Source organism: Psammomys obesus, unplaced genomic scaffold (genome assembly GCF_907164565.1).
Source record: "Psammomys obesus unplaced genomic scaffold, mPsaObe1.curated_primary_1811, whole genome shotgun sequence".
In the NCBI taxonomy this organism is placed as follows: Eukaryota; Metazoa; Chordata; class Mammalia; order Rodentia; family Muridae; genus Psammomys; species Psammomys obesus.
Window position 1 is genome coordinate 22,890,714 of NW_026590062.1, and position 18,402 is coordinate 22,909,115.

Here is an 18,402-nt window from a genome sequence, read left to right on the forward strand (position 1 = left end):
CTTGCCTGGCAGGTGCAAATTGATCCCTGGGATCAATACGCAACATTGATGAGGAAGAGGAGGGGGAGAAGGAGGGCTGGTGGTGTAACTCAGTCAATAGAGGCTTTGCCTAACAGGCAGAAAGCCTTTGGTTGTGGTCTCTGTATAAACCAAGCATGATGGCACATGCCTGTATCCCAGCATGCAAGAGGTGGAGGCAGGAGGATCAAGAAAGAGTCCAAGATAATCTTTGGCTAGCTTGAGACTATGTATCAAAATAATCGCAGTACTCGAGGCTGAGAGGTGATTAGATGTTAAGGTACTATTCCCCGACCTGTTAGGCTGCTCGGAACTCCGCTCCCAGGGATCCCATAGCTTCTTCTGGCACAGCACCCCCAAACATACACCTAATTAAAAATAAAATATTGAAAATAGTAGTGTAATAATGAGAAAAATATCAAATGTATTGTTTTTAATAGATGTTTGAGGGTCCTTGTGATAAAATATGTGTGGGAATGTTTCTGCCCTCTGCTGGAAGAGTTGGGATACACAGGGCTGCTCCATAGGTTGAGTGGATACAGAGTAAAGGTGAAAGACAGCATGCATCTCCCTGGGTGGTGGGGGAGGAGCTATAGTCCCTGCTTTAGGGTCATGCAGGTGTGAAGAACCTTGTCAAGCAGTCCAAACTTTTGAGGCCCAGCAGAACCCCTCAAATCCTTCTGTCTAGCAACATGGACCAATGGGTAGACAGCACCAGGACAGCCTATGGCTGTGCCGAAGTGAGATGGCCAGGCCCACTGGGTGGGGGCAGTACCATGGGCAGTGAGTTGCTGCCCCTCTCATGCCAACATGTGTCCAAGATGGGGTAGAGCTTGCCCTGGAAGTCAGCCTGGAAGGTGTAGAGTGTCCGTAGATCATCGGGGCGGTCGGCATCAAAGAAGGTGAGCTCACCCTGCTCGTAGTGTAAGTAGACGCCGATACGATGGGGGTGGCCGGCCACAGGCAGTGGCAGCCTCGGGCAGCCAAAAGCCTCGTATACCCGACCCTCTTTTAGGCCAATTAGCCATACGCCGTGCTCTGGGGACTTGCTCAGCTTGCCCTTTCGGCTGACTGTGCCCTTGATGACCCCCAGGCGCCAGTCGCTCTTGCTCCCCACCACCACCTCCCAGTAGTGGCGACCCCAAGAGAAGCCCTTGTCAGCCAGGACACAGGTGCTGTAGTCAAAGCGCTCTGGCTGGCTGGCTCGTCTCTGGGCAAGGAGACCAAAATGCACCACTGTGTTGCCCTTAGAGAGCTCCAGGAGAGGGTGCGCAGTAGCTGGGTCCAGCTTGAGAGATTCTGGAGCTAGAAGAGAAAGAGGCCTGTAGTTGGGTCACAGAGAACCCACAAACCCTAGCCAGGAGGTGACAGCAAGCCCTGTGTCCTCAAGGGGAACTGCTGACTCTATCCCAGCACCTGGGAGGGGCAGGCACAGGGCTGTATGGATGGAAGGGTGGGTGGATGAAAGGATGGATGGGATGTAGGTGGGTAAGTGGATGATATGGGTGAGTGAGTTGGTGGTTGGATGATGCCTGAAGCACATCAGACAGAGCCACTGTGAAGGAGTTCTGCTAAAGGACAGGTGTGTACTGCTCTGCAAGTCTATGTGACTATGCAACCACTCCCACACTCTCCTCACTACCCCACGCAAGGCTCCCCTTAAGTTTGCTGCATGCTTCTTGGTGCTGTCGATGAATTGGGAGGCTTACCTGGAAGAACTTTCCGGAAGAGCCTCTTCCACACAGTCAGTTTGATGTCGGCCTGGTGGAGACCTGGCTTGAAGGAGATTGGGCTGAACACGACTTCCAAAGGCCGAGCCTGCTGGACCTCTGCCCTGTGTGCATGAGCCCCAGTGGTTGAAGAGCTTGGTAGCAAGGCTGCCTCCCGCCCTCGTTCCCATGTGGAAATCCACCACTCAGATCACACATTCATGACATCACCATTCCCTATCTTTTCACCTCCTTCCTGGAGAACATGCCTGATTCCTAGAATTGGGACTGTTGGATGCTGAAGAAGTCCTGAATCCAAAGTGCAGGTGAAGTCTTGAGGGAATGTGATCGTGACATTGGCGTGGCCCAGAGCAAGGACCTCAATGACTAGACCCATGGAGTGGCAACGCCTTCCTCTTGTCCCAGTGCAAATGTTGACAGTGTGTAAAAGCTTGCATGTTTACAAAAGATTGACTCGTGTCTGCAAAAACTGCAGATTCCTCCTCCCAGATGTTTGCAGTTTAAGACTGCAGGCCTACAGACACCTCCTCTTCACTCCCCCCTTGTTAGAGATGCAGCCCTTTGTGCTGCGCTTTATATACATGCAAAGATTCCAGGTCACTATGTAGGTGATGCCAGTGTGTCAGAGTATATATGTCCACCTGACTCCAGCTTCTCTCTCTGCTGCCCAGTCACGCAGGACGCAATAGGAGATACTGCACAGCTGCTGTTCTGCATAGACCTGGCTCCGCAGGCTCATGTGCTGACACTTGTGAGCTGGTAGTGCTGTTTAGAAAGAGGGGCCTGGCTGCTGGAACTAGGTCACTGCAGTAGGTCTTTGAAGGTTATACCCACCTCTGGCTTCAGCCTTATCTCTCTGCTTCCTATCTGCCTCCATGTGAGCAAGCCATGACTGTCACACCGTCCTGGACATGGTGGACTGAAATCCCTCTGAAGCCAAAATAACTCCCCCTTCCGTCATCTGCATTAGGTAATTCGGTCTCAGCAAGGTTACTATACAACAGTAGTTCTCAGAGCACGGGTCTGGGGAACGGGAGTCTGGTTTCCTGGGAACTTGTTAGAGATGCAGACCCTTGGGCTTTGCCCCAGATCTGCTGATCGGAAACTGATCACCCTGGGAAAGTGGTGCTATGTGCTTTAGCCGGCCCGCCAGGTGTTTCTGTCCGGTGCTGACACCTGAGACCACTACATCAAGTGACCTGGTTCCTCACTGTAGCTGGGGACCAGCCAAACTAGGCAAGTTGTCTGTGTGTTCATTTCCATCTGTGCTCTCTAGGCATGTGGCCCCAAAGACTAAAGGAAACAAAGAAAACAAGAAGGGCAGGCTGGGAGATAGCTCAGTGGGTAAATTGCCTGTCTGGCAAGAATGAAGGCCTGAGTCCAATCCCCAGAACTTGTATAAAACAGCCAGTCGTGGTGGTTAAAACAATGGCTCACTAGTTAAGAGCACTTGTAGTTAAGAGCACTTGCTCTTGCAGAGGTCCTGGGTTCAGTTCCCAGCACACACATGGCAGATGACAACTGGCTGAAACTCCAGCTCCAGGGGCTCCAGCTCCCTCTTCAGAGTACACCGTTGGTGCACAGACACACATGCAGGCAACACATTCATCACACAAAATAAAAGGACACATCTTAAAAAGCAAAGCATGGTGGCGCATGCTGGAAAGGTGGGAAGAGACAAATCCCTGGGGCTTTTGACCAGCTGGCCTAGCTCATGTGGTGAGCCTGGGCCACTGAGAGACCCTGTCTCAAAAAGCAAACAAAAAACCCCAAACAAGGTGGACACTGTCTGAAAACAACAGCCAAGGATGTCCTCTGGCTTTCACAGCCATAAATGTGCATGCACACCACACACATAAAGAAAACTAGGAGGGCCGGGAGAGGTGGCTGAGTGGTTAAGAGCACTGGCTGCTCTTCCAGAGGACCCAGGTTCAATTCCCAGCACCCGCATGGCAGCTCTCAGCTGTCTGTAATTCTAGTTCCTGGGAATTCAATGCTGTCTTCTGGCCTCTGTGGGCCATTCACACAGACATACATGCAGGCAAAATACCCATTCATATAAAATAAGAATTTAAAAAGAAAGAAAAGGAGCTGCATATCAACCAGTTCTGAGGAAGGCTCAGAAACCGTTGAGTTTTCCAGCACTAATACGGACTCACTCTTCCTCACCCCCAAGGTTTGAAGAGCATACTTCAAGGGCCCTCATTCTGGTTTTGCCTTCCTCTCCTCTTCCCTTCCTCACACATAATAGTTGACTCCACCGAACTTTGTCACATCCTGTGGTCCGCACACAACCTCACCCCCGTTTCTCGAGATGGCTCCCACTCTGCCTACCTGCACACTTCAGCCTTCTCAGCTGTCACACCTACATGCCTTTGCCAGTCCCTGGCCATCACCCCCTCCACAGTGTTTTAATAGCTTGAGGCAGTATCTGTTGCCATAGCTACCACAAGGCTGGGACCAGTTTTCCTTCTACACCACTAGTCTGTGAGAACCCTGATGGCAGGCACTTGACAACCATTATTTTCCTTGTGCTCAGCGACAGACAACACATGGTGAGCAGCCTAGGGTTAGACCACATGGAGGAACCATGGGGATGAGATGTCTGGGCCAGCAGCCCCTGGACACTAGCTGACCTCTCTCCCAGCAGCTTCGGTTGAGGTGATTGATTACCTGGAGACCACAGAGTGGAACTTCTGGAAGAAAGAGAGGGATATGGGGATTACTGCTGTATGGAAACTGCACTGTTGAACAGAGAGCCGTGGACCATGCTCCTGTCCACTCACCCGGATGAACTCATGGTGACTCTCATTGCTGAACTGTTCCAGCACCTGCTCAGCCTGGGTCAGTCGCTCCTGAGTACCCTGAGCCTGCTCCAGCTGCATGTCCAGGGAGGCCACCAGGCCACGGGTATGACCCTCGACCCCCTCCAGGCAGCGTGCTTTCTCTTCATCCACCAGGTGATGCAGCTCCTGGAACTCTTTGTGGATCACCCAGCTGAAGACATCTGACTCATTCTAAGATAGGAGGGTCAGCCACAGTACAGTTACAGACGAGCTAATGGGTTGCTCTCAGCATCCCCAGGGCCTTGTCTGGCCCATCCTAAAGAGGGCTTATTCTAGATGCCAAGTGGGCAGATGGTAGCAGTGAGTTCATGTGATTGGGGAGCCCTAGAAATGACCTTTTAATACGTGTATGTGTATGTGTATGTGTATATGTATATATGTTTGTAGTACTGGAGATTGAACCTAGGGCCTCATGCATGCTAGGTAAGTATCATCCCCTAACTCTGACCCTGACTCTGATCCTAACCCCATGCCCCTAAAATAGGCAGTGTGCAGCTATGGTTGGCGATTCAGCTGAGCCGTTGTTTGTGATTTTGATGAGTCATGGCTTGATTTTTTGATTTTTTTTTTTTTAGTCATGGTGTGCTTTTTGTTGGGTCATGGTTTTGGCTGGTATGTATGCACTTATGTATGTATGTATGTATGTATGTATGTATGTATGTATGTATCTATCTATCTATTTAGTTTTCTGAGACAGGGTTTCTCTGTGTAGCCCTGCTTCTCCTGGAACTCACTTTGTAGACCAGGCTGGTCTTGAACTGGGAGATCCACCTGCCTCTGCCTCCTGAGTGCTGGGACTAAAGGCATATGCCACCACCACCACTGGGCTAAATACTTTCTTTTATAAATAGTTGCCTTGGTCATGATGTCTCTTCATAGCAATAGAACAGTAACTAAGACAAGGTCATATAAATCAAAACTGTTAAGTTAGGCTGAATTAATTTTAGTCCATTGTTTGACTGAAACTCTAAAGCATAAGACAAAATGTGTATGTACTTAAACATTCTTACAATGTTGTTTGCTTGGTCATCCTCTAGTTCCACAAAATGATCCAGGTAGTCCCTATTGCTTGGGGAAAATTAACTGCCCCTCAGGAACAGTGACTTCTGCTCCAACCTGCAATCTCACCCAAATGGAGAATTAGCCTCACTTGGGAGTTGATCTTTCTAGACCCTACTGTTCTCCAAAGTCAAGAATTGAGACAGTCACTTGTCTCTGTACTTCCAGAGTAAGAAATTAATACACTTACCTGCAAAAGTAAGCTAATGGTTAACAAAAGGACAGACACAAAGTAAAGACAGATGACAAGACGTCAGCATGCTTTGGCTAACTTAGGAACTCAAATAAAGCCTTACATGGTGGCACAAACCTGTAATCCCAGCACTTGGGAGGCAGAGGCAGGAGGATCTCTATGAGTTCAAGGCCAGCCTGGCCTACAAATCAAGTTCCAGGACAGCCAGGGCTATACAGAGAAACCCTGTCTCAGAAAAACAAGAAGGGGTTGTTGGAGAGGTGGCTTAATGGTTAAGGCCACTCTCTGTTCTGGAGGACCCAGGTTCATATTTCCAGCACCCACATACTCCCAGATCACAACTGTCTATAATTGCAGTAATTCCAGTTCCAGCAGATCTGACACACATGCAGGCAAAACACCAATGCACATAAAAAATAATAAAGAAATAATTTTTTAAATCTAAAAAAAAAAAAAAACAACAAAAAATTATAAATAACTCAAAAGGTAATTATATTCTTTAAAAATCAGTTTCTAAATGCTTGTTATAATAAAAGTAATTTTAAAAAATTTTTTCAGACAAGGTTGTCATGTAGCCCCAGCTGTCCTGGAATTCACTATGTAGAGCAAGATAATCTCAAACTCAGAGATCCTCCTGCCTCTGCCTCTCAAGTGCTGGGACTGAAGATATGCACTACCATGCATGGTATTTAAAAAATATCTCAAGAACTATTTTGTTTGCATTTATAGCTATTACATATTTAAGACATAATATAAATGTTCTCTGTTTTTAAGTTACAGTTTCCTATGTTTTCATTAAAATATAAAGTTGTTTTATTAGCAAAAATAGTAAAGGCTTACAAAAATGTGCTTAGAGAAAAAAGGTTTGCTGTTTTACCAAGATCATTGTTCATGTTTCCCACTGAGCTCATCAGGCTTCTAGTTGGGAAACTGAGTCCTAACAGAATTGAGGTTTATTTGGAAATATGTCTTTGTCAAACTTTATCTAAGTGTTATCAACAGTTAAGTTTGGAAGCACTGTTCATTCTTAAATACTGGCGTAAGTGACCTTCAGAATGGTTAATAACCATACTGGGAGGCCAATGCCAATAAGAGTGTAGGGGCTAAGACAGTTGCCAGTACTTTGGCCCCTGCTCCCAGGTTGGCTGTGCTCTAGGACACAGTAGATGCCTCTCAGAGGGCAGTTCTCAAAAGGCACCCAGCCTCACCCTCTTGAGCAGACAGAGCGGTGGAGACCCAGGATTTACACTCTCAGGAGTGTACACTCTGAAAATAGCCACGGACTGAAATGTCCTCAACACTTCGGGGGGACGCCACCTGGCCAGAAAGACCCTGATATCCCACAGCATGATTGGTACAGGACAGATTAAAGAAGCCAAGGGCTTCTACATCCAGCCCCTTAACGTGATCTTCAGTGGACTTTGAGCATAAAAATAAAGTTAGTAAACATTAGGTCAGACATGGTCTTTGTTGTTGTTTTTGTTGAGACAGGATTTTTCTGTGTAGCCCTCACTGTCCTGGAACTCATTCTGTAGACCAGGCTGGCTTCAAACTCACAGAGATCCATCTGCTTCTGTCTCTCAAGTGCTGGGATTAAAGGTGTGCACCACCACTGCATGGCCGAATATATGGTCTTAAACACTAAGATTTTTTTTTTTTTTTTTTAAGAATAGCCAAAGAGTAAAATGATTTGTAATAACACATAGGAAAAGAACTAGGACCATGTATGGTGGCATGCCTTTCGTCCCAGCAGTCAGGAGGCAGGTAGGTCTCCGAGTTCCAGGCCAGCCTGGAAGTGATAGTCAGGGCTACATTTTAAAAAAGCAAGCAAGCAAGAGCTAGATTCGACTGTAGAAAGGGACCGTCAGGCATTACATGCTTCCCTATGAAACCCTGAGTGTGGGCTACTAATGTGACAGGTAGGACAATGACAGCCACCCAGCTCTAATCAGATTAAAGGACCCTCAGGCTTTTCCTAGTTTAAAAAAAACCAAACATCATTACTGGGGCAGTGGTGGCACACACCTTTGATCCCAGCACTTAAGGGGCAGAGGGAGGAAGATCTCTGTGAGGTTGAGGCTGGCCTGTCTACACCGTGAGTTCCAGCACAGCCAGGACTACACACAGAGAAAAAAAAAAAAGCTCCGTCATTTTTCCCCTAAGGCTCAGAAGAGCTGAGTGAGCATGTGTAACGTTGCTTTTCCTTCTCTGCCACTCCTACGCTGACAGCTTTGTGTCCAGGCTTTTGTTCCCATTACCTCATGATAGCTGCCAAAAGCAAACAGATACAGTTAGCAACAGGATATAAAGGAGAGCTGGGCCAAAGCTTTGAGACTTTATCTCTGAGACTCCTGTCCTGCCTTATCACAGCCCCAAAGGACACTGAACAAAAGCCAACTTGGAACCAGTTCTGACAACTGGATTCAATTCCCTTATAAGGAAGGGAACTTTCCTCCAGCCACCTAGGTAGTCTTTGAATTTGGCTTTGTGTGGAAGGCACCCTCTTCTAAAAAGGGCGAATTAGAAAAGGGCTTGCTGAGGTTGTCGTTCAGTGCTAGAACCCTGTGCTTGCATCAGTTGTACAGGGCTCTGGGTTGATTTGCAGCACAACAATAATAATTTTTAAAAAAGTTAGAAAATGTGGGTCAGAGACATAGCTTAGCAGTATTGCAATTGTCTAGAACCCTTAGTAAGGAGCTGAGGACATGACTCAGTAGTAGAGCACCTGCCTAGAATCCCCCAGTGAGGGACTGGGAGTGTGGCTCAGTGGTAGAGCACTTGTTTACAATCCTCAAGTAAGGGGTTAGAGGTGTTCTTTTGTGATAGAGTTCTTACCTGGACTCTCCCAGGGATGTGGTTCAGCAGTAGAGCACCTGCCTAGCAAGCATGAAGTGCTGGGTTCCATTGCCAGCACTGCACAAGCCAGGGAGAGTGGGATACACCTATAATCTCTGCACTCAGCAAGAGGAGGTAGAAGGATGAGAAGTTCAAGGTAATTCTCAGCTACTCAAGGGTTCAGTCTGGACTACACAAGACCTTGTCAGAATGGGGATTGGGGAGGAGAAAGGAGGAGGGAAACTGAGTTTTGTAGGAAATGGAGTGAATAGATTTAGGACCCTAGGAGGAGGGAAGGGACTCACAATAATCCGGGTCCTGTTGTTCACAAGTTTGCCGATGTGCTTCTCCACTTTCCTCTGTTCCTCCTTCAGATCAGATATGCGGCCTGCAAGCTCTTCCTGGAGGTGACATAAGGACCCATAATCAGCTAGACAATTGCTCTTTCCACTCCCAGAAGTCCTTTCCCTTCTAGGACTTTTGCAGTGCCCATGGCAGCAGAGCCAGAGCAGGAACCAGAGCTTCCTAGGTGCCCTCCATACATAAGAATATTAAGGAAGCTGGGTGTAGTGGTCCATAGCTGTCATCCCAGCACACAGGGGGCTGAGGCAGGAGTTCAAGACCAGCTTGCATCTCATGGAATCAGTCAGGGCGGGAAAGAGAAAGGGAATGAGGAAGGAGAGAGGATGAAAGAGGAGGGGAGGAGGAAGAAAGGGAAAGAAGAAGGATGGATAGGTGAGGGAGAAGAAAGGAGGAGGAGGGAAAAGGAGAGGGGAGGCAGAAGGAAGGAAAGAAAAGGCAGGGGGAAGAGAATGGGCAAAAGAAAGGATGATAAAAAGGCAAGGGGCTGGAGAGATAGCTCAGTGTTTTATTTCCAGCACCCATGTGGCTTCTCCATTCCAGTCCCAGGGGATCTCACAGCCTTTTTGTTTGTTTGTTTGGTTTTTGTTATCTCCTTGGAGACCAGGTATGCACGTGATACACTGATACAAAACACTCATGCACATAAAATAATAAAACAAATATAATTTTTTAAATAAAGAAGTAAGCAAGCCCAGGTATACAGGGTGGCTGATGTTGTGTTCTTGCCCTAGACCTCTCACAGAGCATCTCCAGCAGTCTCAGGGGGAACCCACAGTCTCTTCCTTAAGCAAAGAAAGCTGAGAGAGACCACATCAGTGAACTGGGCCACGAGGAGAAGAAGCTCTGTATCCAAGCCACACACTTGGAGAGACAGCTCTCAGGAGACTGAGACAGGAAGATAGTGAGCTCCAGGTCTGCAGGATAATGTATTGAGAACTAGACTCAAAAAAAAAAAAAATCAGTCAAAGTCTTTTTAAAAAAATTGTGTGTGTGGTCGGGCGGTAGTAGCATACACACTGAGGAAGCAGAGGCAGGTGTATCTCTTTGAGTTCAAGGCCAGCCTGGTCCACAGAGCAGTTTCCAGGACAGCCAGGTCTACACAGAGAAGCCCTGTCTTGAAAAATCAAACCAAACTAACAAAAAAACCAAAACCCTAAATATTGTGTGTGTGTGTGTGTGTGTGTGTACATGTGTGCACATTTGTCAAGGCATGTGTGTAAAGGTCAGAAGACAACTTTATGGAGTGGGTTCTCTCCTTCTACCATATACAGGGATTGAACTCAGATCTTTAGACTTGCATGGCAGATACTTTTATGTGCTGTGCTGTCTTACTGGCCCATCTGTTAACTCAGATCCTCTTGCTTCCAAGTGCTGGTTTTGTTGTTTTTGTAGAGACAGGGTTTCTCTGTGTAGCCTTGGCTGTCCTGGAGCTCACTCTGTAGACCAGGCTGGCCTCGAACTCACAGCGATCCACATGCCTCTGCCTCCCTGAGTGCTGGGATTAAAGGCATACACCACCACACCCGGCTCCAAATGCCATTTTTTGTTGTTGTTGTTGGTTTTTGTTGCCTATTTTTTTAGACAGGCTTCCCTCTATATACTCCATGCTAGCCTCTAATTCTTGATCCTACTGCCTCAGGCTCCCCTACTTCATCAGCCCTACATTCCAGGTTCCATTCTAGGCCTCATAGACAGGTGGCTGAGCCCCCTGATTCCCAGGATACTGTAGTCAATTACTGCTCCTTCTGCTCCTTCTCATGGTTACCCTCTCTTTCCCTCTCCCGATATCCTGTGTGCGTGTGTGCTCATGTACGTACAGGTGCACATGTGTGTGGAGGCCAAGGGTCAACCTCACATGCTCTCCACCTTGTATTTTGAGACAGGGTCTCTCACTGTCTTTGGGCTCCCCAAATTTAGTTAGGCAGGCTGGCTGGCCCAGGAGCCCCAGGAATCTGCCTGTCTCTACCTCCTCAGTGCTGGCATTGCCACACATACTACCCTTACCCTGATTTTCTATGTGGGTCTCAATTCCGCATGCTTGCAGAGCAAGGACTTTACTAAGTCCACAGCCCTTGTCCATGCCTTAAAAAAATAAAAAAAAAAAAAAGGATTTTAAAACAATTATTTTCTATTTTTATTTTTAGAGACAGGATTTCTCTGTATAGCCCTGGCTGTCTTGGAATGCACTCTGTAGACCAGGCTGGCCTCGAACTCATAAATCCGCCTGCCTCTGCCTCCCTGGTGCTGGGATTAAGGCGTGCGCCACCATGTGAGGGTCTGTGTGTATATATCTGTGTGTTGAGGTGGGGTATGTGTGTGTAAGTGTTGGTGCCTGGGGAGGCCAGAGGCATGGGATTCCCCTGAAGCTGGAGTAACCGGAGCTTGTGAGCCAGTAGACATGGGTGCTGGGAAGCAACCTTGGCTCCTTTACAAGAGCAGTATGTGCTCTTTAAGCTGCCGAGCCAGCTCTCCAGCCCTCTCCCTGTATCCTAAGCCTGGTGCTCCTGCATTCATCTCCGCCTTCTCTCTCTGCAGCCTCTTCTGCCTTGGTCTCCTAGCAATGGTATTATCCAGATGTGGACCACTGAACATCTTGCACCCAGCCCACCTGCCTGCGAGGCTGTAGGTCCTCCCATGCTCCCTCCTTCCCACCTTCAGGCCTTGGGGTTTTTCCTCATCTTCCTTCCAAGCATCCTGGCATACCCAGTCCTCCTCCCCATTTCTACTTTTTAGTTCCTGGATCCTGCAGACACTGCTACAGCCTTCAGCCTCATGCCAGTGTACGCTCTAAACAGGGAGATGTGACCACTTCACCACCACATTTCAAACCCTCCAGAGGCCATCCTATGCCCATGGCTTCTAAAGAAACTCCAGGTCCCTTCCTGGGTCATGCAGGCCTCTACGACTTGGATCCTGCCCCATCTGGCTCTAACTTCTCCCTGCTTCCATCTTTCCCCTCTCTTTTTCTTCTTAAATTTCTTGTTGGAATGTATACAATTTGCCCTTGTTCATTTAAGTGCTGATTTCTCTGTCCCACTATCTGGTTTCAATCCGGACATTGCATTGTGATGTTCATTCTAATCATCACCTGTCTCAGGTTTGTGTAAACATGCTACCATTTGTTCTCTGTATTGTCGTTAAAACAACCCAGCTAATGCTGAGCAATAGAGAAAATACAGTGGGACATCCTGGTCCGGAGGAGAGGAAAAAGAAAGAGGGGAGGAGAGATGACTCAGAGGTTAAGAGTAGTTCTGCTGGCTGCTCTTCCAGAGGTCCTGAGTTTAATTCCCAGCAACCACATGGTGGCTCATAGCCATCTATAATGAGATCTGGTGCCCTCTTCTGGCATGCAGGCAGAGTACTGTATACATAATAAAGTCATAAATAAATCTTTATAAACTAGTTTTAAAGGATTTAAAAAAAAAAAAAGAAAGAAAGAAAAAGGGGAGGAGAGATCCAAGAGGAGAGGACCTGGAAACATCAGGAAAGATGAATCGGATCTAAGATATGACTAAAAAGCAAGTATAATGTGGGAACTGAATGGGAGGAAGCTATGCAGGCTTGGAGGTTTAGGATGGAGTAACTATGCCCAGCATTGTGTGCTAGGTTAATTAAACAAAACTAGACTCTGTGTGGTGATTTGGGTATACAGCTGTTTTAGGAATAACTGCTGTTTAACTAAAAGATAAATCTAGCTGTCCTAGAACTCACTATGTAGACCAGACTGGCTCTAAATCCACAGAGATCTACCCACCTCTGCCTCACATGTGTCACCATGCCAGGTCTTTCTTCTTCTCTTTCTCTCTATTTTTCTCTCTCTCTTCTCCCTCCCTCCCTCCCTCCCTCCCTCCCTCCCTCCCTCCCTCCCTCCCTCTCTGTCTGTCTTCCTCTTCCTCTCATTCTCTCTTTCTTTTAAAGGATGATTTCATGTAACTCAGGTTGTCCTCAAACTTGATATGTAACCAAGGCTGACTTTGAACTTCTGATTCTCCACATTTTCAAGGCTAAGACAAGAGGTATTTACCCTCGGCTCTTCACTTCACTTTACCTCCTGAACTGTGGGATGATGTGTGAGTGTATGAGTGCGTGTATGTGTGATGCCCAGCACACACAGATATATGGGTTTGCATGCCCATTTGCAACAGCTGTGGAACCCAGAAAAGGATGTCATGTGTCCTGCGCTATCACTCTCTGCCTTATTCTTTTGAGGCAGAGTTTCTCAGTGAAACTGAAGGTTGGCTGGCAGGCAGCAAGCCTCAGAAATCCTCCTGTCCCTTTCTTCCCACACTGCTGGTGTCACACACATACATGGTCATGCCTGGCTTTTTACACAGGTGCTGCAGATTAAAATTCAGGCCCTTATGCACCTAGTGCTCTCCCCATTGCACCATCTCCCCAGCACTAGAATGACCTCACACATGTCTCCTGCTCCTTTGCAGGTGCTACTTTAGTGTCTCTCTCTCTCTCTCCCTCTCATCTCTCTTGCCTGTTTTCCTTGTGATTCAGGTCTCAGGTTGGCAGTCCACCTCCTTCAGGAAGCCTTCCTTGACTACTTAAGACTGCAGGATGTATGACCACTCTGACAGTTAATTTTGGTTGTCAGTTTGACTAGATTTAGAAAGAGTATGGATATGCATCTCTGGTGTGGTTTCATCCAAGAAGACAAACCTAGCCTGAGTGTGGGTGGCACCATGCCATGGGCTGAGGTCCAGGACTGAGTAAATAGGAGAAAGCAAGCTGACACCTGAATTCATCTCCCTCTGCTTCCTGACTGTGGATGTGACTGGCTGCCTCCTTCTCCTGCCTTCCCCGCCATGATGGACTGTGTGTCCTCAAACTGTGAGCCAAAGTAAACCTTTCTCCCTTAAGTTGCTTCTTGTCAGCAACCTGGGCATCCAGGACTCATCAGACCCTGAGTGATGCATCTTCCAGGCCTGGTGAGACTTTTGCCTACTGCTGTAGCGTGCATAAGCACATATTAGACACCCAGTATGTACATGTGGGTGAAAGGCTCAGAACTTCCCAGCCCTAGAATTATACTTGATGTTATACTCCAGGTCAAATGAACAAATAAGTGCATCAGAAAAAGAACAGTAAAACCAAGTTCTTTCTGGTGCTGGGATGAAACTCATGTCCTTGCATATGCTAGGCAAGCTCTCTCCCACTGAGCCACATCCCCAGCCCCTCACTGCAGGATTCTAGGCAGGGGCTCTACCAGTAGGCTATGCCCACAGATCTTTGCTGGGGAATTCTAGGCAGGTGCTCTCCCACCGAGTCACACCTCTAGACTTATATGACATTTGAAAAAAAATTTAAATAATATATGTTGATCTTTTCACCTGAAAAAAACAGTCCATGGGCTGAGAAATTTACAAATTTAATCTCTGTATTTTGAACATTTACCACTTGCCAGCTATAGCTGTAGACTGGTGGTTCTCAACCTTCCTAATGCTGTGACCCGTTAAGACAGTTCTTTATGTTGTGGTGACCCCCATCCATGAATTTATTTCAACTGTAATTTTGCTACTGCTATGAATTATAATATAAACATCAAATATGCCGGATATTTGATATATGATCCCTATGAAAGAGTTGTTTAACCCCTAAAAGGGTCGTGACTCACAGGTTGAGAACGGCTGCTGTAGATAGATGCTCAACTACAGCCCGGAACAAAGGTCCTGCCCTTATGCTTGTGAACAGATAGGCTTAGGAGCTCTCAAGACTCAGCGTGTGATGCCTGATGACCTGAGTATGAGCCAGGGCTTACATGATGGAAGAAGAGAACTGATTCCTTGAAGTTGTCTTCTGTATGTGTCTAGACATACGGGAATAAAAAGTGTAAAAAAAAAAAATAAATGGTGGTACATGCCTATAATTGCAACACTATGGAGAATGAGACAAGAGGATTTAGAGTTAAAGGTCAGTCTGGGCTGTATAGTGAGTTCAGGCCAGCCTGAGCTACGATAATAAAACCTTGGCCCAAATAAGCCACTACCAAAAATCATACAACTGAACAAAGGAAACCTAGCGATGCCACTTAGTGGCAGAATGCTGCTTTATCTATAAACTAAGCCTTAGACTCCATCCTATCACAGCAAGCAAAACAAAATAAATCAAACCAGAGATGCAGGGAAAAAGAAGAGGAAAGGTCTGGCAAGGGGTTCTCCATCATTCCTGCAGCCGTGATCCCCAGCACCCGGCATATAAATAACTACTCAAACCAATGAATGGGGCCCGCGTGGCTGCGTGCACACGGTTAATCAGTCAACAAACAAACACATAATGCTGAAAACCAACGAATGACTGAATGTTTGTACAGGCACGCCATACGCTACCAAGAAAGAGTTGGAAAAGAAGAGCCCCAGTGCAGTAGGCTTCTTCCACCGAGTGGAGGCACAAGAGAGCTCAGGATAGTGTCCCCTTGTTCCGCTCCTCCCCCCTAGCTTCCCGCCCGCCCCTCGAACCTTCAAGCGGCTGTAGACAGTGGAGACTGGGGTTACTCGGTGGTGTTGGTGGGAGCCCAGCAGGCCACAGAGACCACAGATGAACTCCTGGTCTTTCTCGCAGAAGAGGCTGAGAGGGTTTCGGTGGTGCACGCAGACCGTGGGCTCCGTGTCCCCAGGGAGCCTCAAAGCATCGATCACCCGGGCCAGGGAGACGTTCGGTGGGGAGCTACTGAAGTCTACTGACTGACGACACACGGGACAGCGCAGCTCTGAGTCCAGGTGTTGGGACAAGGAATCCAGGCAGTCCTTGCAGTAGGAGTGGCCGCACTGTAGCATCAGAGGCTCCCTGAAAACCTCCAGGCAAATGGGGCACTGCAGCTGGTCCTGAAGCTCCTGCACAGTCACCCGCCAAGCCATGCACGCAATTCAGCTGCAACACAGGTGGCAGTCGGTCGCTATCCTTCCATTCCCTCCCTCCCTCGTATTTGTCCCCAGCTCAAAGGCTGCTGGAAGCTTAGGGAGGAAAGGATGCCAGCCCTGGATTCTGATCTCAACCTACTATGACCCTGAGCCCCACTTTTCCTATCTGGGGGTAGGGGAAGGACTTAAATGGAAAAACAATTGTCACCACGGGTCCCAGCTTAACTGGGAGTCTAACGCAGAAGTTTTCCTAGCATACATGAGGTCCTGGGTTCAATACCCAGCAACACAGATGTCACATGGAGCTGTGAACTCCCTTCCCCCTCCACAGCACCCTAGCATCGAGGACTGAACCCAGGGTCCTGCTCATGCTAGGCAAGCACTCTACTGGTTAAGTAAAGCCTCAGCCTTCTTTTTGCCTGTTTTAAAAGCACCCCTCCCCGCTTGCTGTTTATGTTAAGCTATCCTAGAGCATGATCCTCAACATGTGGGTCGCGACCCTGTTGGGGTCGTGAGGACCGGAAAACACAGATGTTCACATTACAATTCCTAACACTAGTAAAATTACAGCTACGAAATAGCAACAAAAATAATTTTATGGCTAGGGTCTCCACACCATCAGGAATTGTATTAAAGGGTCATGTTAGGAAGGTTGAGAACCGCTCTCTAGAGGTCCCAGAGCCCCAGCCCCAGCCAGGGATTCTACTTCAAGGAGGACTCTCTCCTGAGACCCAGAAATCTATAATACACAACTGCTACACAGGCAACATTTTTGCTTTGTTTTGTTTTTGCTTTCTCTGTGTGTATCCCTGGCTGTCCTGGAATTCTGTAGACTTGGGTGGCCTTGAACTCACAGAAACCCAGCTGCCTCTGCCTCCCAAGTGCTGGGATTAAAGGCATGGGCCACCACTGACCTGCCACCCAGGCAATCTTAGATTTATTCCCTTTTTTCTTTTCTTTTGAGACAGGGCTCATCTAAATGGTGATGGCCTTGAACCCTGTATTTATCGATAGATAAATTCCTGATCCTCCTACCTCCACCTGAGATCATAGTACTGGGAATGCTGGGATTACGGGTATGCTCCACTTTACCAGTGTGTACACTGCTGGGTAGAGAACCGTGGGGTCTCACGCATGTTCGGCAAGTCAGTACCTATTCACCACTACATCTCCAATACCAAAAGCAAAGTCCATTGTCCCAGAGTAACACTGTCCTCAGAAAGTCTGAGACAGGGAGTCTTGGGTGCTCATCTTCCCACCTGCTCCTCTATGGAAACAGAAACAGTCTCCTGAGCAAGACAGTAACACAGTCCCCAGCCCCAATATTACCTGGTTTCTTGTGATCCACCAGGCCTTCCACTAGGCCCTCAAACCGACAGCTCTGTCTGGTTACTCAAGCCTTTCCTTCCTCCCAGAATGGGACAGCTGACACACAGAGCTGGGACACCCAGTTGCACACAGATTCTGCTCCCTGGTGTCTGGCCCTTCTCCCCTCCCCTTTCACAGGAACACCCCAAGGTCATCCAGAATCAGGTGGAAATCGGGTCACATACCACGAGACTGAGGTGGCAGCCTCTGCTGGGTCCCTTCTGATAACCATAACCTAGACAGGCAGATTGTGGCCTTGCCCAGATGGGGGAGGGTGGAGAAAGCACATTCCCCATACTTACCAACCCAAACAAGAACAGGAGTGCCCTATGACAAACAGCTTTCTGAACACCCCAACCCAGAACTCTACTTTCTGTTTTGTTTGTTTTGTTTCGAGACAGGGTTTCTCTGTGTAGCTTTGGCTGTCCCAAACTCACTTTGTAGACTAGGCTGGCCTCCAGCTCACATTTATCTGACTGCCTCTGCCTCCCTGAGCGCTGAGATTACAGGCACGTGCCACCGTGCCCAGCTTCCCCAATCCCAGAATATTTTTTTCTTTTGTTTTTATGAGACAGGGTTTCTCTGTGTAGCCTTGGCTGTCTTGGACTCACTTTGTAGACCAGGCTGACCTCAAACTCACAGAGATCCACCTGCTTCTACCTCTGCCTTCCTCCATGCTGGAATTACAGGCATGAGCCATCACACACAACCTAAAGAGTTTGTTTTGTTTTTTGTTTTTTTTGATACAGGGTTTCCCTGTGTAAGAGTCCAGGTTGTCCTGGAACTCGCTTTGTAGAGCAGGCTGGCCTTGAACTCACGGAGATCCAATTGTGTCTGCCTCCCAAGTGCTGGCATTAAAGGCATGCGCCACTATGCCTGCCTCCAACCCAGAATCTTAAAGGCAGTTTATTTAGATTTTTCTCCTGTTTTTAATATATACATATGTGTATATATCTGTACATATATGTATATATGTGTATATATAGTATATATATATATAGTATATATATATGTATATGTATGTATCTCACTGCTTATTTTAATTTTTTTCATTTGAGGTGTAACATGAACAGATCTTAACCACACAGTTTGACATATACTTTGTGTATGTCCACTCTCAAGGT

General features: G+C 47.5%; 1 protein-coding gene across 1 annotated transcript; it reads right to left on the bottom strand.

Annotated features, from left to right (window-relative positions):
- Positions 1-701: 701 nt before the first annotated feature.
- LOC129676077 (E3 ubiquitin-protein ligase TRIM50-like) lies at positions 702-17,271 on the bottom strand. Its single transcript, XM_055606364.1, has 7 exons — positions 17,240-17,271; positions 15,509-15,920; positions 8,987-9,082; positions 4,535-4,765; positions 4,422-4,444; positions 1,728-1,852; positions 702-1,323 (listed from the first exon to the last, which is right to left on the bottom strand). Exons 2-7 carry the CDS (start codon positions 15,905-15,907, stop codon positions 743-745), a joined length of 1,455 nt encoding a protein of 484 aa, XP_055462339.1. The 5' UTR covers positions 15,908-15,920; positions 17,240-17,271; the 3' UTR covers positions 702-742.
- Between the last annotated feature and the right edge of the window lie 1,131 nt (positions 17,272-18,402).